Genomic DNA, 22326 nt, shown 5'->3' on the forward strand with positions numbered 1-22326 from the left:
TGGTCAGTAGAGAATTTTGAAACCCTTCAAAAGAGAAGAGATAGCAGGACACATAGGTTTCTTTAAGAAGTATTAAGTGACCTGACTTCTTGACATATATGGAAATATGTTTAGAAGAATTGAACATGTTTGATCTTTATTGGATTGCTTGTTGTCTAGAGGAAAGGAGAGTGGGGTAAAAAAGAGAAAAAAATTTGGAACACAAGATTTTGAAAGATGAATCCTGAAAACTATCTTTATATATATTAGGAAAAATAAAAAACTATTATGAAATTTAAAAAAAATAAGTAGTCTGCCCTGAATGATCTATATTGCAAGGTACTGAAAAACATTTCTTATAGATGTAATTTTTGAGGTATTAGCAGTGATCTTTGAAAAGTAGTTTAAGGGGCAGTTAGTGGTGGATAGAGCACCAGTCCTGAAGTCAGGAGGATCTGAATCCAAACCTGGTCTCAGATACTTAATACTTCCTAGCTGTGTGATCCTGGGCAAGTCACTTAATCCTACTTGCCTCAACAACAACAAAAAATCAGAAAAGTAGTTTAAAAAAATAGAGTATCCACAGAATTGGAGACAGTCCAATGTTATTCTTATTTATAAAAATAAAAGCAAAAATAGTCAAATTTGAAAACTATATGCCAATGATCTTTACTTCAATATTTATATAAAATATATTATTAAAGGTGAGCATTTAGAAAAGGAAGCAGTAAGTACCAATAGCTATCTTGGCTTTATCAAGGACAGACTGTAAGAGATTCACTTCACTTCCTCTTTTTACTAGGTGACAAGATCAATTGATCAGGAGAATGCTTTACACAAAGAATACATCATTTTTTGGCAATACATGTTATAGTCTTTTTTGATATCCTGTGGGCAACTTGTAAAGATGTAGATTAGATGATAAAGTAGTCAAATAGATTTTGAAAAAATCAAGTGATCAGAACCAAAGAGTAGTCAATAATAATAGATGTCAGTCAAAAGGGAAGTCTTTAGTACATATACTTCCAGGAATCCATTCTTGACCTGATGCTTTTCAACATTCTTTTTTGTCAGTGACTTGGACAAAGGCATGTCTATTAAATTTCCATATGATTTTAAAATGGATGAGATTTCCAACTCATTAGATAGCAACATCAACATTTAAAAAGTTTTCTATAAGTTGGGATGATTGACTGAGTCTAATATGATTGGATTTAATTGCATAAATATAAAATTCCTCATGCCTTCAAAAATTCAGCTGTGTAAATATAAAATGGAGGACATATGACTTATATGAAAAATATCTGGGGATTTTAGTGGACTACAAACTCAGTGTGAAACAATAGTATAAAAGACAACTATGATAGCCAGGAAATTTTAGTTTACAATAAGAAAGAGTCAGGTAACTGCTCCATCATACTCTCTGCTATACTTAATATTGAAACCAGAATATTTTATTCAGTTCTGGAAGCCATACTTTAGAAAGATAAAGGAGGGTCATCATCATGTACTAAAGAGTTGGGGATCATAAAGCACAGGCCAGGTATGGTGGATTATCTGAACCCTACACACCAGCCTGAAGAGGATAAAACTTAAGGAGACATGGCAACTATTTTAAAAATTAGAATGGCTTTCATGTGGAAGACTGCTTAAACTGTGAGCATCATGTATAAACTTGTTTAGAATTGTTAGGTTCAGTTTACCTATTTTTCTTTCTGTTGAAATGAAATACCTAAAAATATTTAATTTAACAAGTGGTTTTTTTGTGGAGACTGTTATTTGCCTTTTTGAGTTATATATTTTTATCAAGTCAAACACATGCACACACGCATATATGTGCATGTGCACACACACATAAAAGTTGAGATTTTTTTTAATTGAAAGGAAATTCTTACTAGCAATTACAACCATCCAAAACTGGAATGAGCTGCTATAGGAGAAATGTAACTATCAATAAGAGTCTTCATGCTGAAGCTGAGTGATCACTTATTGAAAATATTGCAGAAGTAATTTATGTTTGGATATAGGATTGAATTCAGTGACCTCTGAAGTTAATTCTATGATTCTGCTTCAAAGAGTTATAGTGGTGTTAGTCTAGTTAGCTACATTACTCTCAGGATCATTTTGTTCCAGTCTGAACCATGCTACTGAACTGAAAGTCTATTCATCCTGTACCTCAGTTTTTGTAATGGATATGTCCCTAAGCCTCAATTTAGTTTTCATAGAGCCAATCCATGAACTACTATGAATTATATGAACTACTCTTTTACTCTTTTTGTTCCCTCTCTGAGACTTCTCTCAGTAGTCTCAGATTATAGATTGTATCTGTCTCTCTATAGAGGTGAGTAAAAGGATCTTCAGTTCCCATTCAAGCACTCAAAGTAACAATGCATATCAGGTACAGGACAGCTGTTATTTCACCACACACACATAAAAAAATAAAAATAACACAAAAGACTATGATCAACAACATATAAATAAATGATTTCTTCCCCTGAGACCTGCTACATGTAATTGTATACATTTCCAGGCATATAATTTGGAAGAGAAACTAACTTAAAGTTGCTAAGAGAGATCTCCTACTTGACATGTGATGTCAAGTGATGAGGCCTATTTTTACCCAAGGGACCCATGAAATCCTCTAACTTTATTATAGCTAAAAAGAACCTCATAAACTCCCCCTAAAATAAAGTAGACTTAAAGTTGCCAGTGAAGCAACTTCCTTCCCTTTAGAATTGAATCATCCAAATAATTCACAGCAATTACAAAGGACAACTTCTGGTTTTATCGTGGTTCATTCTCTTTCTGTCCTTTCAGCTCCAGGGCCCCATGTTAAGTAATGAGTCTAGGAAACTTTGACATTCTTCCATATTATTAGAGCTTTAGGGACTTTGAATACTCTTTCAAAAGCCTAGGGTTCAGTAATCACTAGGATTTGCCTATATGAGTTATCTCTCCATAGCTGCAGCCTCGGGCTTTCGAAGTAACCCTGATGTCTCTCCAGGACTGAAGACAGAAACTCAGAGTCCATGTGCTCTCTAAATAGTCAGTCAGTCAATCAGTCAACAATATTTTTATTCGGTACTGTCCAACTCTTCATGGCCCTGTGGACACCGGTGGTGTTTATGGAGTTTTCTTAGCAAAGGTAGTGAAGTGATTTGCCATTTCCTTCTCCAGTGAATTAAGGTAAACAGAAGTTGATTGACTTGTCCAAGATCACACAGCTAGTGTCTGAGGCCAGATTTGAACTTGTTTTATTGATTCTAGTCCTAGCATTCTATCCATTGAGCTACCAACAACACTTACTGTGTGCCAGATAATGCCAGTGTCAAAGAAAGGAGGGGGGAATCAGTCCCTGTCTTCAAGGAACCTGCATGCTAATGGAGAAGGAGAAGTGGGGAAAGCATGTGGAAATACTTAGGTATACAACATTTATACAGAGTAGCTGAAAGGGCATCTTTAGGGAAGAAGCCTACAGCAGCTGCAGGTATGAAGGCATATGGGTGAGAGCATGTGTGACTGCAATATGCTCCTGCCCCTGAACAGCCATTAATGGTTCTTGGGTGAGTGAATGGAGGCTATGGGTGTGTTGCTGCTCTCTGATGTGGGCTCAGCTCTTTCATAATCTCCCCAGAAGTCTGGTACCTCCCTTTCCTAGGCTAAGCCAAAAGGAATAGATTTAACCCACAATGGCTGACCTCAGCCCATAATGAGACTTAATCATTGCCCTAAGTGAGTAAGAAAATGACATACACGGGCAAATCAGGACCAGCAGGCATCTCTATTTCCTCTATAGGGAGTTGCAATCCAACCAAAAATGGCTCAGTTCTTTGTAAACTCACCAAGTTGAAGGACAAGAATTGATCAACCCTCTTACAGAAAGCATAAAACCATATAAATATCAAAAGATACTATTTTAAAAATAAGAATAAAAAAGCTACTTTTTAAAGAATATGTTTACATAAGCATTCCAATAGCATAATTTTATTAAATTCGGGATATATTATAATAATAATAATAATAATAGGTAGCACTCATATGTTGCTTTAAGCTTTGCAAAGCACCTCACAAATTCAAAATTCAATCCTTACATCAACCTTGGGAAATAGATACTATTATTATCCCCAATTTTACATAGGAGGAAACTATGGTCAAATGACTTGCCCTTAATCACACAACAAATAAGTGTCTGAGGTAAGATTTGAATTCAGGTTCTCTTGACTCTCAAGTAGGCTCTCTTTTTAGGGCCTAATACCTAACTCTATATATCTAATAGCAATATAGCAATGTTATCTGCAATAATCTATTTAACTAGTTTAGACATTGCCTCTTTAAAAAAAATCCTATAAAACAAGAAATTATACTGATCCACAGGCCTTGAATCAGAGAATAAGATCTCAGTGAATTGTGATGAATGCCCTAATAAATTATGTCCTTCTTAGGTATTCTCTCTATATCAGACTTTCATGGTGACTTTGGTTTTGTTGTTGTTGTTTGTTTGTTTGTTTGGCATGGGAGATTGGTTTGGATTTTTGTCTTTTTAAAAAATAAATTCCATATCCTTTTTCAAGTAGAGCTATGTGCTTTATAAGGCATACAATATTGAGGAACCTCTCATCATTGGAAACTATAGGTAATATATACACAGGGCTAGGATATAATTAACACAAGCTTAGGTTCCTTGCTTACTGAGAATTTCCCCTTTTTTGAGGAATAGTTGCAAACCCCTTACAATTGAGGTTACAATTGGAATAAATAAGTTAGCAAAGGCTAGTACAGGATATACATATGTTGAGACAAGTAAGCATTGAATATGTAGACCCAGATAACTTAGGCTAGTGATTTCACCTCAGGATCTCCATTTCCTCTTCAGAAAAATGAAGGCATTGGACTAGAAGGGGTTTCTTAGGAACCCCTTTTTTGTGTCATGGACCTCTTTGATAAAACCCAAACCTCCCCCACTCAGAATAATGTTTTTAAAGGCATAAAATAAAATACATAGGATTACAAAGGAAATCAATTATTTTGAAATCCAATTATTTTTAAGTTCATAGTGTTCTTTAACTGTATAATCATAGATAATTGGATTATATAATGCAAAAATGTCTAGTAAGAAAAAAATGATCCACTGGAAAAAAATGGAAACTATAGATTAATAAACAGATCTATGAAACCACAGATATTTCAAATTCATCTATAAAGTTGGATTGTCCTAATCTGTGATGGGCTGTTCCATGTAGTAATGTGATAGCTAGTTCTTTTAAAATAGTATATCTCAATTTAAGCAATTTCAAAATATGAGCATTGAAATTATAGAACAGATCAGTTAGGTTGGATTTGATCTGTCTTACATATGAAGCTCTCTCAAACATATTTAAAAAGTGATTAGATTTATAGACATTGGGTTAGATACTTTTTTTTAGCAATTCTTGATAAAGTGTAAAACTATAGGTGTTTAATAATTGCATATTGAAGAATTAACTATATCTATTGTGTACAGTGAGTTTACCTGAACTGATTGTTTGACTTTCGCTTTCTATTTCCAGATACAGAATAATTTTGTTTGAGAGAGCATTTCCTCTGAGGTTGTAGTTACAAAGCATTTCACAGATATTATTCCATTTAATGGTCCTAATGATGACCCTATGAGGTGGCTCTTACCTGTTTTATTCTGAAGAAACTGACCTATAGAGAGTTTTTGATTGGCCAGAGATCACACAAATATAAACAGATCCAGGTTTTCTGACTTTAAATCCCTTTTGTCCTGTTTACCACACCACATCTCTATGGGTTATGCTGCACATAATCTAGGAAGAAGCTGAAGATAAACCAGTACAATTTTTGCAGCTTCAAAGCTATAGAAAAGCAATTAACAACTCGAGAAGTTAATTGTGACAGAGCTACCTCTTGTAACAATTGCTAACGCCCCTTGAGTGGGTGATGATTAATGTTATTCTGCGGGGTAAATAGTGTGAATTAATATCCTCCCCTGTTGTGTGTGTGTATGTGTGTGTGTGTGTTTGTGTTTAACAATATTGCTTACTATTCAGGTTTTTTTTTAATTAAAATATTGGATAGAGAGGTTTTTACCTAATTTTTGAAGACTATGTTGAGAGTTCTCAGTGCTTATAATAGCAGAGACATTAGATACAAATCATGTTGAATTTTAGAACTAAATGAATATGTCGACTCAGATGACCAAAGCCCTTCCTCTTTGGAGGGTTAATGGTTTTTGCCTCTTCCTTTTAGCTCAATGAGTTTGTTTAATAAAGTTGAGAATTCATTCACAGAGCCTTATAAACATGTGTTATTAGATTTTAAATCTGTTTTGAAAGTGCCTCTCTCCTACTCCCTCCTAGTAAAGTGACCTTTTTAAATGGAGGGAAGTGGGTTTAGATGACAGTCGTGATAAATGCGGTCATGTTCACTCAATAAAATAAGGCCCAGTGCATTTGAGGATAAATCAGTGAAATGTACAGCCCCACCTGTCTGTCTCCATCATTCATTTCCACTGTCACTTTCCCAGTGGCTGATGGATCACAGTTGCTGTAAAATTAGACAGCCTTTAATCTCATTTCATCCTGATTAGCTTCTCTTTACCCTTTCCCTCTAACTCACTGACTGACACGCTAAAAACTCACACTGGGCTGTATTTGAGCGTGGAGTACAAACTTCTCCTCAAATACCTTTCTCAGAAGGGTGAGACAGGTGTTCACCTTTGATGAAAGCTGCTGAGGGCCATGGGTATAGTCAGTGTCATTTTAAGAGCAATCAATAAACATACCAACCTATAGGCTAGATTTAGAGTGTTGATTTTAAGGACTACACAACATATTTGAAACATTTTCCAATAGCTTTAAATCAGAAATAATGTAATTTGCTTTCATAAAATTAAAACATAAAATCCTATGCAAAATAATTTTTCAACAAATTTTGGAATTTTTCCCCCTTTCCAAATGATTTTCAAGAATTATCAAGTCGATTCAAAGATACAGAAGTAAGATTCAAAGATTCTCATTAGAAAATGTAACTTTCATGATTTTAAAACAGTAATATTAAATTTGTCTGAACATTAAGATGATAGCAGGTAACCTTGAGACTTATTCTTCTTTCCCTTATTTCAAAGGATTCAAAAGGCATTGTCTGTGCAGCTGGTCTCACTGGTTGCATGCAGTTTAATAATAGGTTACTTTAATGAGAATAAAAATAAAATATTTATTATTTACCTCAGTAAAATTCTGTATGCCTAAATAGGAAAAAATAAAAACCACATGCTAAAGAAAAGGAGTGGTTATAGTTTTGGAAGGCACAGTGCTTTTTGATAAACTTCCCCTGAGGTTAAAAGAAGGGCAAAATGTTTTTTTTTTCCCCTTAGGTAGAGGATTTCCTGTCTTTAGTGGGCTAGAAGTTTTAAATAACATATATACATAGTGATGGGCATAAAACGAGGTGGTGATATTTGATGGCCCAGTTCCTTTCTTGTGGAAGATTTTCTTGAATAATATCATCATGATTTTCTAGGTTGCTCCCCAAATCGAATGAAAAAGATAGGGAAAGAGAAGACATAGTGCATTTCACAGTTAAAAAAGGAATAAAACATTCAAGTCCTGATTCACTATCCATCCACTTCTAGGGCTAAGAATTTTGGATAGACCAGTGTTGAGCTAATATTAAAAGACCCAAAAAGTATTTAGTATCTCAATTCTCAAATAATTATTTGATCCATTACATTTGTATATAATTTCCAAAACACTTTCACAGTCATTCTTTTTTCAAGATCTCTAGGACGCTAAGGGGAAGCAGTGTGGTTCAGTGGCCAGAGGACCATTCTTGAAGTCAAGAAGACCTGGAAGCAAGTTCTTTTTCTAATAAACTGGCTTTGTGACACTGGGCAAATCACTTAATCTTATCATGCTCTATTCCCCAGCTTCTTAAACTGTGGGTCATGACTCCATATAGGGTCTCATAATGGAATATGGGGGTCATGAAATCACAATTTATTATTAGTAAATGTTTGATTTGTATGCCTATTTTATATATCTATATACCCTGAGTCATGTAAAAATTTCTAAGTGAAAAGGGGTCACAAGTGGAAAAAGTTTAAGAAGCCCTGCTGACACATTTCTCTAAAAAGATATAGAATAGTCCTTGATCTATAGTAGGAAAGCTGAGAATTCCCATCATCCAATAAAATCACAGATAAAAAAAAACCCAAACAAACGACATAAAAACGACCTAATGAGATAGAAAGGGAAGATGCTACTGTCCCCTTTTATAGAGAAGGAAATGTTAGAAGCCAACAAAGTGACTTGTCCAAAGTAATAGAACACTGAACTCTGGATTCAAGCTCATGTGTCTTAGTGCAAAGAGAATTGATTCTGTAATCTGAGGTTGATGTTAATGAATTGTGTCTGACTTTTTGTGACCCTGTTTGAGGTTTTCTTGGTGAAAATAATGGGAATTGTTTGCCATTTCCTTCTTCAGCCCATTTTATAGATGAGGAAATGGAGGCAAATGGGGTTAAGTGATTTATCCAAGGTCACATAGCTATTAAATGTCTGAGGCCAGATTGGAACTCAGGTCTTCCTGACTTCAGGCCCAGTACTCTATCCACTGAATCACCTAGTTGCTTCTAGAGGTACCATCTGACACATGTACTCAAGTGACCTTGCGCAAATCATTTTACCTTTGCCTAGTCTCAGTTTCCTCATGGTTAAAATGAGGAAGTAGATAACCTCTGAAGTTTCCTCCTGCTCTAAATCTATACATTTTAAAATTCAAATCTTCTTTCTCAAAGCCAGATTAATGCTCTCTATCTATCTGTTCTATGCTCTGATAATAACAGTTTCCATATTTTTCTCGTAATGACCTTTGTGGAAATGTATTTCTGCCTTGTACAACTACCTGCAAAGCCAGATCAGAGTGATTGTAGCCATTTTATAGATGGATAAACCAAGGTTCAAAGGACTTCATCGAGGTGACCTTTGAAGTCTATAAGAAAACTAACCTGAATTATGTCACCATAATTCATAATTATCTTTTGTATTCCTAATCAGTACATTTTCATGAAATCAAGTGTACTTTGCTAATTGTTTCTTCCAGACTGGCTATAAGATTACAAACTATGAAAATTTCAGTTAACTAAAAATACTTCTTGCTTGTTCATTATTGCCAGAGGGACAAGAAGCCACAAATCCTAGGACAAGAAGCTTAACTAAACACACGGACCTGCTCGATCCTTAGGATGCTGCAACCTTAGTAGCAAAGCAGTCGCCTCTCTACTTGTTTTTATTTGCATTTGTTATCCTATATAACTGCATTTTGAGAAAAAAAAATAAAAGATAATAAAACAAAATGAAAGAGGTTATCTATCATCCAGAATAATCCAAGTATGAGAAAAACTGCCTTTCTGTCTTATTTTTCTTTTTCCTCTTTTTTTTTTTTTTTTTTTTTTTTTGGCATTGGCAAAAGAGCACAAAGTAAAAGCTGGCCCTGAGTCATATTGATTTCCCACTGCACTGGTTTCCTAAGTGCTCTGTTGATCCGTGACAAACAATAAGTTCCCTGCCTGTACATCCACATCACCTCCCCATTTGTCCTCACCTAGATTTAAGGTGCCCATATGATGAGCTGAACAAGGACATCATTTTTCTACTGGTGTCACTGGGCCAAAGCCTCTGCATAAAGCGTGATAACTAATGCTGGGCAACTATACATCAACCATAGGATATGATGGGAAGAAAATAACAGAGTAACCATACACATCACCACAGAAGTAAGTCTGTGTGCTGTATCCCTACATGGGAAAAGCAGATGAAAATAAATTTGAGGAGCTATGTTTTCAGCAGTACCTTAAAGAGCCCATTCTTCCCCCAGCTACTATCATCAGAATTTTTTTAGAGGAGAAAACAGTGTATCTTTGTGACTTTGCTGCCACAGTTTTGATCTTTGTCACAGAAGACTTCCTAAGTAGATAGATAGAAAATGTGTGATTGTGCTGCTAATGGCATTGTACAGGAAATTAAGCGTATACATTTGGAGAAGGCATTAAATCAGCAGGACCTTAATTTAAAAACTTCAAACTGTATGGAAATGCAGCTTGTTCATTGCTGTGGAATAGAAAGCTACCAAGCACCCTCAGTCTGCTTATGGAAAGCATGCCAGCAAAAAGCAGGCTAGGTTGAATGTTTTAACAGTTATCCGTATATATTCAAGGTTACAATAACACAGCATTTCCCAGGAAATGTTACCCCTCTCTGGCCGTTGTGACATACCCATCATGCTTCTCCCCCTCAAAAAAATGCCACTTGTGTATCAGGGAGTTAGGGGTGCGAGTTAAGTGAGCAAGTGACTAAATGAGTTCTTGAGAAAGTAGAGTACCAGAAGCTGGCTGTTCTGCAGCAATTTGTGGAATAACATTATGTAAAATTAATCAAAAGGGGCTGGATCTGAAACTGCTGTCAACACACCACTGATCCCCTGTGTACATAGCTCAGGATTGGCACGTACCCTGCTTTACTGCCTCCTGCTTCCTTCCGCTGTTTGTAGTCTCAGAGTTTGCACGCCTTGATTAAGGCAAATAACGGGTGTGCCAAGCTATCAAATTCTAAGATGGAAAATGATATACATCTTGATGGTGGTTTATTTTTTCATCTTTTTCCCCCACAGTTATGCCCTATAACAGCGCCCATCACTGTGTGGTAGAAGTGGAAAACTTCTTGTTCGTGTTGGGAGGAGAAGACCAATGGAATCCAAATGGTAACTATTCAGTCTTTAACATGGAACTATACCTTTCCCTGCTTGGCTCTGCTGGAGCCCCAAGGAATAGAGTAGTCAAAACACTGTGCCGAAATCCTGAGGGTCAGTCACTGAGCTAGCTGAGGGCACATCTACCATGGCGTTGACACTCTGTCTGGGGATTTCACTTCTCTATATTGTTCCCGACCCTGCATTCTTTCCCTTTCCCTTGAGGAATGCTACCAGCAGCAGCAGCACATACTCTCTGGAGTAAAGGTATCAAACAAGCAGCTGTTAAAAATATTAGCCTTCATTTCCACCTCTCTTATGTTCTTATTATAAAAAGTGGTGACAAGAAGTGAAAGCTTCTCCCCCTTCCAACACTGAAGCTTTTTTTTTTTTAACATAAATCATAGGCTTGTAGTCCTAGAGCTAAAAGGAACCTCCATATAGTCTAATCTCCTTAATTTTATAGATGGAGAAATTGGGACTTGGAAAGTTTGAGTGACTTGCCTAATGTCACATAAAAAGTAGCCATCAGAGATAGAATTCAAGCCCAGAATTTTTGTCCTATTCTGAACTAGTTCTGTTTTCATGTCTGTAGACCTCATGATATTTACACAAATTATCTCCAGGTCCCCCTTTTTTGAAGTGTTTACTTCATAAATTTACTACAAAGAAAAATTAAGTAATTTTACATGCTTCTGAGCTAAACACACAGAGAACGCTGTGTCTTGCAAAAAGCACAAAATTATCAAGATATTGTTTAAAAGCTTACACATGAAGAAGGAACTGCCTTTGTAGCAGCCTGTGTAACAGAGACAATTATGACTGAGAAACCATAAAACAGCTTGCAGGTACACATTTTTGCTTTAAAACCCCAGAACATCCAGATGAAATTACATATACTGCATATATTTTATTGTGAATGCGCCATTTCAGCATCTGCACCAAACCAAATTATAGAAAATTGTTACATCTGTTCACTTCCCAAAATCTTAAAGAAAACCAATCCCGTTACCCTCTAGACCATTTCTTTTGAGAGAAAAGGGGGAAAATGGGACAGCCTTTGGAGAAAAACCCTTCAGCCTTATTGTCAAATCTTTTCAGATGCTGGCAGGAGGTTGGTCTTATACCCTCTGAATATCAGATACATTGCATGTGGGGAAGGTTGGATTTGAAGCAGAAGCATTTCAGATATTGATAGCCTCTCTGCTGAGTTATCCCATTAATGATGGATTTGATGCATTGGTAGGAAACTGAGAGGAATACCATCCACTAGCTGCTCTCCACTTACTTACTGCACAAGTTATCCTGCCTTTAAACTGAATGGAGTATTTCGTGACTACAGACATACTCTCCAAGTAAGGGATGTCTTCAAGTAAATCACACTTAGAACTTTACAATCTGTTCCTTTTGTCACCCAAATTAAAAATAAACTGTGACAATCCCACTAATGGGTTTTTAATCCCATTTTAAAAGTTAACTAATAAGCCTTAACTCCACCAATTATAATAGGACACTTTTTTTTCTGGAAGAAAACTGAAACATGATCGACCTTCTAATATCTAATATAATGCAATAAGATGCCCAAAACTCAAAATAGGAAATTAAGTTAAACTGAGGCAAGCTATGCTGTGTTCCCTCATCCTAAAAAAAATTTCTTAATTTGTACCATATTTTTTCATATGTAATAAAATGTGAAGAAAGTCTAAATATTACCCTAATTTTCTTTTTTTTTTTCCATAAAGGAGTACTTAGAATTTCAAGATTATTCTTTCTCACCACAAGGTGCTATTTACTATTTTAATTAAAGGAAATATTATAAATGTGAAGTTCTACTATTTTATTCTATATCAGGAACTATATAGCAAAGCTTAGAGGTCAACTGTGTCATAGTGGGATAAGCACTGAAGAGCTGGATTCAAATCTCTGGCTTTGCAACTTAGTATCTCTGTGATCTTGGAAAATTCAGTTGACTTTTTCTGGCTTTGATTAAGTGTGGGAGAAATGAGAGGAAACAGACTATGTTCATTATGCTCTAACACTTATTAACTACAACAACATAATATCCTTTGAAAAATAACTGGTTTAGTTTTCTAAGCTGCCAAGTATGGTGGCTAGGTTATGGAGTTTGAAATCTAGAAGAACTGGGTTCATTTCTCACCTCAGATACATAAGCAGCTGTGTGGTACAGGACTTGAAGTGGAACAGGACTGAGTTCAAAACAGGCTTCAGATACATGCTAGCTGTATGACAGCTAAAGCATTTGATTATTCTGTACATTAATTTACTCATCTGTAAAATGGGGTTAATAATAGCACTTGCCTTCCAAGGTTGTCATGAGGAGAAAATGAGATAATGTTTATAAAGTGCTAGCTTTAGCCATGATTAGAGATTATGACCCTGAGCAAAACATCAAACTTTTCTATGCCTCTTTTTTTTCTCATATAAAATGAGGGGGTTGGATCGGAAAACCTTTAAGGTTCCTTAGAGATCTAACGCTCCATTCTCTGAGAAAAACTGACCAACCTGAGCCCATTTAGGGGATCTGTGCTATTTCTTAAGAGGAATAAGATGGTATGGCTTGGAAGTTTTTCTTTATTTTTTTTAATGTATCTGTAACCTTTATGTGAATTTGTCAGGCTTATAGTCCATCTACTCACCTTCACTTTGCCAGGCAAGTGACTCCCCAGTTAAGGCAGTACTGGGGAGAGAAGAAGTGAACAAAGCCAAAACTGCTAGTTTTGTGAACATCTCTTGGAGAATATTAAATCATTCCTAAATTATTGAATCTGGATAGAAGCTGTTTCCCTTCCTCTGACTGAGGACTCCTGATAGTCCTGGTGTCATTGATATAACTCATCATTTAAATGGCTATTGGAGGGACTAGTCATCTCCAAAAAGTGTCAGGTTGATTTTGAAATTTTATCTTTTGAGCCAATTCACAGGCTCTGTGTGACAAGTGGTGCACACCTTCATACAGGGCTGAGCTGAGCTAAATAGGGACTGAGCTCTTTTAGGCTGAGTTATTTGAATAAATTGGAATCATCTTTCAGAACCTCCCTTTGGGAGCCCTGACTTCCATTATTTCATCTGATGCAATGAGAAACCCTAACTTTCAAAAATAGACGCTCACTAGTATTCCTTAGCATGGTAGCATCCCTACTCTTATAGGTAGTCAATCAGCAAATATATATTTGTTCTTACTATCTGCTCAATATGATAAATTCTGAGGATATAAGGATACTAACATGGACTGGCAAAAGATCCTGTAAAAATAAATCATCAACCAAAGAGGGCTGAAAATGCTCCCTCCTTTCTGTCGTAATCTTCAAGGCTTGTTGAAAGGTTCTAAAAAGTTGCAATTCAGAAAGCCTTGGCTTCTAATGGGAATTAACTGTCCCTCACTATTGTCTACCTCTTTCTGTGTCTCTCTTTCTCTCATACTCATATGCATACACAAATACACATAAATACATATTCACTCATAAATCCATGTGAATATGAGAAATAATATGGCTGAATGGGCTGTGAGTAGTCCCTACAGTCAAGAAGACCTGGTTCTAAGACTTATTTCTGACACATATTCTCTGTACCACTGTGGATAAAATCATTGACATTTCTTTGTACTCTCAGGCAATTCTAAGTTACAGGTGAATTGGACATCTGCGTCCATGGTTGGGAATTACTTATACTAATGATATAACTCCAATCAAAAACATACGTACAGTGTATATACATGTGTCTGAGAGAGGGATATCCACAAAAGGCAGAATGGCCTAATGAATAGAAGACTTGAGTTTAAATCCTTTCTCTGACACACACTGCCTGGATAACCATAGGAAAATCACTGAAATTCTCCATTTAATTTATTGTAGTCCCTAAGACTACAAGTTCCATTTAACTCTCTAAGACTAAGTAAAAGTCTACACTGGAAGAAGAAAATCCCTCAATGACAATTAGGAACCCCAGGTCTTGTTTTAAAAAAAAAAAAAAAAAAAGATAGGGACAGCTATATGGCACAGTGGATAGAGCACAGATCCTAAAATCAGGAGGACCTGAGTTCAAATCTGGCCTCAGACACTTAACACATACTAGCTGTGTTACCCTGCGCAAGTCACTTAACTTCAATTGCTTTGCCAAAAAAAAAAAAAAGAGGAGGAGACAGACACATTTCTTTAGTGTTTAATAATAATTTTAGTTAACATTTACATAACTCTTTCTAAGCACCAATTACCTAAGTATTTTACAAGAACTATCTATCAATAAATATATATATATACATATATACATATATATGTATATATATATATATTTTGCTGAGGCATTTGGGGTTAAATGACTTGCCCAGGATCACACAGCTAGGAAGTGTTAGGTGTCTGAGACCAGATTTAAACTCAGATCCTCCTGACATCAGGGCTGGTGCTCTATCCACTGCACTACCTAGCTGCTCCTTTAATAAACATTTAAGTGCTGACTATGTTCCAGAAACATAAGTCCCTATTTCACTTGATCTTCACAACACCCCTGTGAGGTGCTATTATTGTCCCCATTTGACAAACTGAAATAAACAGAGGTGGAGTGATTTGTCCAGCATCACATAGCTAATAAGTTTCTGAGGCCAAATTTAAAGTCAGGCCTCCCTGCTTCTAGTCATAATGTACTACCTAGCTGCTCCTGTTTGTTCATGCATATACCTGCACATATATTCAAGAGTCAGAACTCCTAGTGCATGTTTTATAGGTGATGTCTCATCACCCTCCCTATGGTTTAGGTTGATATGTCTATGTGTTTATATTGCTTTAAAAAAATCTCAGATGTTATCATCTAAATTTTATATACAAATGGCCAGTAAAAAAGTGGCAGTAAAAGGCATTATTTCATTAAATTTGACATTCCCCACCCTACCCCATGATGTTATTACAGATCAGACTAGGTTGACTTTTGTTATCAATAAATTTGGATGGTCTCCTGAGAGTGTGCATAATTAGACAATTTCTTTGATAGAGTTATACATCCCCCTGTTTGTGGATACTTATGGTTCAAGGCCGAGTTTTATAAGGACTATAGAAGACCTTAGGAAATATAACTCTAGAGTTAGAAGGGATGTCACAGGCAATCTATACCAACCCCCTCATTTTACAGATTAGTCAACTAAGTCCCCATGAGGTTAAATGACTTATTAATTTATGGATTGATTGATTTCCCAAGCTCACACAAAGAGTCAGAGTTAGAGGTGGGTGAATCCAGATCCTCTAATGCCCAAATCAATGTTCTTTCCACTAGAACAAGAACTAGTCCACTCCCATTATTAGCTCAATGCAGCCACCTAGAGACTAGGCTTCCAATAGCAGAATTGATTTTTGCTGCTTAGTCATTTTTAGCTGTGTCCAACTCTTCATTGACCTCATTTAGGGTTTTCTTGGCAAAGATGCTGGAATAGTTTGCCAATTCCTTCTCAATCTTATTTATTTTACAGAGAAGAAAACTGAGACAAAGATTAAGTGACTTATCCAAAGTCACACAGCTAGTCAGTATCTTAATCTGGATTTGAACTTGTCTTCCCGGTTTCAGATGCAGTACACCATTCACATGTCACTGCTGGCACAGGTGCTACCAGGTTATCTAGGAAGGAGAAAATTTGGTCAGAAAAACTAAGCAGGTTAAAGCTTTTATGTTGATCATTATTGGGTTTGGACCCATGAATGTCCATTGTACTTACAATCTGGGTGAGATAGGAATATCTTATCTATTATTATCTTTCTCCCTCAAAAATGAAATGGATAAGTAGGAGAGAAATTACCAAGGTTCCAAATCAACCAGGAAGAATTGAAGCAGGAATTTCTGAAAAGGGAAAGAGATCCACCAGAGACAGACAATAGAGCACTAAAGGCACTGGTAAAGTTCATGCTTGAGGTAGTGTGTTCCTGAATCCAGAGTCACATCTATAGGAAAATTATGTGGGAGCCTTAGGAAAGCTATGTTGTCCATAGCAAAGTAGGAAAATGGAAGATCCTATTTCAGGGTAAAACCATTACAGAATGAGTAGCTATAGAGAAAGGAACTAACTTCTAAGGGAAGTCAGTGGGGATAGCATATCTCCTAAATTTAAGCTCAGACTGCTGTCTTCACCTGATTCACAGGTTACCTAGATAAACTGGGTAATCAAAGTAGGCCCGGATTGCCCCACTCACCTGCCCCCCTAGATTCTACCTTGGCAGAAGTCACTTCACTACAGGGTTATCCTTGTGGAATTGCCCTCCCCCAATATTGAAATGTATAAGACATCTTATTTAAAATATAGCCAATTAGTTCCCCAAACTCCCATAAATATGACTGACAGATCAAACTTTTTTTCAGGAAGCTCTTCTCCTAATGCTAGATATAAATGAGTCTTACACATAAAGGACAACCCATAAAAGAGCTTTTTTGCATTCCTTGTAATCATAGGCTAGGATGCCATCTTTCTTTGCACAAATTATTGTGTACTAAATGAAATTTCTATCTACAAATACTTCTCACTCCCTTTAATTTTAGACATCCTAGGATAAATCTAAGGAGGGAGATGTCTACTAAAGTGGTGTTGTTTAGAGTTCATAGAATCATATTTCAGAGTTAGAAGGAACTTTGATGGCTGTCTGATTGAATTAACATAAAAATAATAATAACCTCTTCTATGACATACTAAATTCGTGGTCACCCTACCTTTGTTTGAAGAGTTCCAAGTAAGAGGGATGATACCCCAAAGGAATCCATCATTACCCAGCGCAAATCATACCACTTTTGGATAGCTCTGATTGCTGGAAAGTTTCTTTTCCTGCCCTAGAGTCTAAAGTAGCATCTGGAAGTTCCACTGATTGCTCCTAGTTTTGTCTCCTTGGTCAAGTACAAGTTTAATCCTTCTTGCATGTGTTAGTCCTTTAAATATTTGAAAATAGCTACCATCTTTCTCTGATCTTTATTTGCTTCTACTCCAGGCACATCATCCACAGTTCCTTCACTTTACTCTCATATGGCATAAAACAGGACCTTTATAATTCTAGCTTCTCTTCTTAGGATACTTTCCAGCTAATTAATGCTCTTCCTGAAATGTAGTGGTCAGAACTTAATACTATACTTCAAATGATCAAGGCAGAGTATCTACTTATTACTGGTTCAATTAATCAATTGACATTTGTTAAGTACTAAGCTACATGTAGCCAGTACTAGTTACATAATTGTATTATGCATTAGAGACATCCAAATAAAAATGAAATAATCCTTGCTGTCATGGAGTTTACATTCTATCAAGCCAAAAGTGCACATTCCTAGAAGTTATTTCAGCCTAAAATTTACCTGTTGTTTCACATAATTGACCAATTACAACCTTCAAACGTCCAAAACTCCAAAATCTTTTTCAGATAACTTGTCATCTAGCCATGACTCCCTTATCTTATGCTTGTGAAGTTACTTTTTTGAAGCCAGATGGAAGACTTTGCATTTATTCCTAGTAAATTTTAGGTGACACAGTAGATAGAGTGTAGGTCCTAAGATCAGAGAAATTCATCTTCATGAGTTCCAATCCAGCCTTATACATTGGCTAGTTGTATAATCCTGGGCAAGTCAGATTGAGACAAATTTGCTTCAGCTCCTCATTTGTAAAATGAGCTGGAGAAGAAAATGGAAACCATTCCAGTACTTTTGCCAAGAAAACTCCAAATGGGGTCACAAAGATTCAGACATGACAAACAATTGAACAATATTTTATTTTACGAGATTGGGCCCAGTATTTTAGCCTGACAAGATGTTTTTTATTCTGATTCTGCCATTCAGTATGTCAGCTATTCTTCCTAGTTTTATATCATTTGACAATCTGATAAATTATCAATACTTTTATGGTACCATAATCTCATTTGAAATAAATCCAGGAAAAACAAAACAAAATAAAAAGACAACCTTTTGCATACAGTATGAACACTAGATATAGCTATTTGGGTTGGTCAATGCACCACTTTCATGCCAACAACTAATTATATCAAAGACTGGAAGAATTCCTGGAATGGTCCAGTGCCCCACAACTGAATGACATCCTTATCTTGTTCCATTGCAAACAAGATCACATTAAAAATATGTGATAACTTGCTTTGGCATCTTCCTCACATTTTGTTCTGTAATCAAACATCTATATCATTTGATCCTTTTCTCATTTGATGACTTTTCCTGGGCTGCGACAACTTTCAAAGGAATTCATTGTAGCTCAAGATAATATATCACAAGGTAGATCTTCTACCTTGAGCAAAGGCATAGTACTGATTTAGAGGCAAAGCCAATTTTGACCATTTATCGCCAAAAAGTCAAGGCTAATCAACCTCCATCACTAAAAAAAAAGAGCCCACTTTCTTGTGAAGTATCAAATAAGGAGACTTCCAGACATAGAAAGCGACATTAATGGTAATAACAAGCTGGTCCTGCACTAACCCTTTTTTGTAAAATAATGAAAATAATATCTCCAGGGTTACTATGGGCTAGGACAGTGTTAACATAAAATTTATGCTAAAGAAGAAAAATCTACTCCAGGAGACCTTTTGCCCTACCAGTAGCATACTATTCGCATCAGTTAATAGTGAGAAAAATGATACTGTGATGAATAGAGTTGGAAAATTAGGTTGGAAGCAGAATTTAAAGGACAATCAATAGAGGAATTTTTATTTTACACTAATAGCAATAGGTAGCAGTTAGATGGTGCATTGAATAGAGTACTGGGCTTGGAATTATGAAGACTGATTTTATTAGGTTCAAATCTGGCCTCAGACACTAGCTATATGATTCTGAGTAAATCACTTAATTCTGTTTGTCTCGGTTTCCTCATCTGTAAAATGAGTTGGAGGTGTCAAACCACTAAGTATCAAAACATCTGCCAAAAAAAACCCTAAATGGAGCCACAGAAAGTTGGCCATGTCAAAAAAAGAAGAAGAAGAAGAAGAAGAAGCAATAGGGACCCTCTGTAATTTTGAATAAGGGAGTGACATGATAAAATCTGTACTGAAGGAAAATCACTTTGGCAGTCCACTATGGAGGCTAGCTTGGAGTGGGGGAAAATTTGACTCGGGGAGATGAAATGGAAATAAATCCCAAAGAGTTATAAAAACTTTCACTCAAGGACAGAGAAAGATGGAATCCAAGACTACTATTAATGTGGGAGCTCACCTGGATCTGTGACCGTGTCCCTATTTACTGAACCATAAACCCACTGCTGTGGTATAAAATAATCACTCTGGCTTCCCTGGAACTCAGTGGGCTAGTATAATGAAAACTAGCATCAGGCCCTTTCTTTGACCCTGCCTTAAATATCCCTGCTCCTAATGAGTGAGACAGAGGAGTGATCATGAGCAGCTGCTCCTGGTGACTGGCCAGCTGCTGCTGCACCTGCATTTTGGCATTCTGCCTCTCCATGTGTTTTCAATCCTATGGAGACGGTGTATCCTTGATTCCTACATTGGCCCACATCAGGGAACATTAGTCTTTAAGTTATGCTTTTCAGAATCTGTTCCTTGTATACTACTCATCCTCATTCTCTACCCCCTTCACTGCTTGTTACTGTTATCATAAGTCCTGTCCTATTCACCACTATTTGGAAGTTCCTCCCCCTTCTTCTCTATGACAGTGTTCCTTCCATTCTTCCCACGATGGCGAATATTCCACTCTCAGCCTCATGTTAAATACGGATATTATAGATTGCAGGCCAGCTATAACTTCCTTCTCATGTTGCTGATAGAGCATTCCTTTCTCTGCATACACAAACTAATCTAAAATCTATGGAAGTGTATACTGTAAATTAAAGAGAAGGCAGCAGTTTTGCATTATACAATGTAAACTCTTTGAGAGCAGGAATATCGTTTCATTTTTGTCTTTGTATCCTTAGGACCTAGTACAATGCCTGGTATCTAAGCTAGAAAGAATATAATTGTGTTCTCCAAACTTTTTGATCACAAACCTCTATCAATAAGAAGTTTTAAATACATATTCCCAATATCTATTTACTTACTTATAAATTACATATATACATAATATGTGTATGAATAATATGTTGCTACTTTACTAATAATTATCTGTTGTTTTAATTATTCATAATTAATAGAGTGCTGGGTATAGAATGAGGAAAACTCATCTTCCTGAGTTAAAATCTGAACTCAGACACTTATAGCTATGTGACTCTGGCCAATTCACTTAATCCTGATGGCATCAGTTTCCTCATCTTTAAAATGAGAGAAGGAAATAACAAATCACTCTGGTATCTTTGTCAAGAAAACACCAAATGGGGTTTGGAAGAGTTGGACACAACTGAAATGATTGAACAACAATAAACAATCAGTAATTATGCAGCATAAAACTGGGGAAAAAATAAAAATTTTAAAAGGATAAGATAAAGATGAAATGATATTTAATCCTAAAGTAAATAGAAAGTCATTGGATTTGATAGTTTAGAGGAAGGCTAAGGTCAGACCTGAATACAAATTATTTTGCTAGCTGTGTGGAGGATAAATTACAATAAGGAAAGATTTGAGTCAGGAGGACTGAGTAGCAGGATATTACAATAATCCAAGTGATGGGGAGTGAGGCCCTGAAGTAACATAGTAACTATAAGAATAGAAAGCACAGGATGGTATGTGATAAAGTAAAAACTGCTAGATGGCAAAAGGTAGAAAGAGCCCTGAATGTGAAATCAGAAGAACTTTAGTATACACAACCTACCTCGGACACTTACTAGCCATGTGACCCTGGGTAAGTATTTAAACTGTCAGCCTCAGTTTTTTTATCTGCAATAAAAAAAAAAGATAATAGTATAACTTTTCCCCAAGATCATTGTGAGGGTAAAATGAAATGAAATTTATAAACTCTTTCCATACCTTAAAGTGTTATGTGAATTTTAGCTTTTCAAACTGACAATATTTAGCAACCAATTGGATTTGAAGTTGGGAACTTAGCTGATTAGGATAGCCATGCCTTTGACAGTAACAGGGAGGTTTTGAAGAGGGAGGGGTTTGGAATCTGTTGTGCAGCATGAGTGTCATCCTGGGCAATTCAATTCCACTAAAAATGAAAAAGGTGAAGAGAGCTCTTATAGAATACTATCTGGATCCCTGAGCCTGCACCTACTAAAAGGTGCAAAGCTGCACAAGGGTCCCAAGCTGAAGCCATGGCATGATCCGATGGAGCAGGATGGGTATAATCTGGGAAGCAGGATGGGTATATTCTGGGGGCTGGAGGGATTTCCTGAATGAAACCTGTTTGGCATATGCACTGGTGAGGATTAGGTCTCAACACTCTGAGGGGCCTTCTCAAGGCAGAAGGGGAGAGGTGGAGAGTTAACATAGAGAATGGAAGAAGAGTGAGGAAGTGTGATTGTTTGGGAACACAAGCTCTGGGTTAGAGTAGTCCTCAGGGAGAGTGAGATATACCCTTCCTCACCCTCTGATCAACTAATCATAAACTATTAAGAATACACCAAGGTCGCTGTGGGGATATAAAATCTACTTTGTAGACTACTGGCCTAGAGCAGGGATTCTTAAACTTTTTCCACTCACAACTCCTTTTCACCCAAGAAATTTTTACATGACCCCAAGTATA

General features: G+C 36.4%; 1 protein-coding gene across 1 annotated transcript in view; it reads left to right on the forward strand.

Annotated features, from left to right (window-relative positions):
- The window catches only part of KLHL14 (kelch like family member 14), a 137387-nt gene that overhangs the window by 93405 nt on the left and 21656 nt on the right, over nt 1–22326 (forward strand). Inside the window, exon 3 of the mRNA XM_031946473.1 lies at nt 10648–10737. Coding sequence (XP_031802333.1) covers nt 10648–10737 — 90 coding nt within the window. The remainder of the gene's footprint in view (nt 1–10647; nt 10738–22326) is intronic.

The sequence above is a fragment of the Sarcophilus harrisii genome, chromosome 1, assembly GCF_902635505.1.
Source record: "Sarcophilus harrisii chromosome 1, mSarHar1.11, whole genome shotgun sequence".
NCBI classification, from domain to species: Eukaryota; Metazoa; Chordata; class Mammalia; order Dasyuromorphia; family Dasyuridae; genus Sarcophilus; species Sarcophilus harrisii.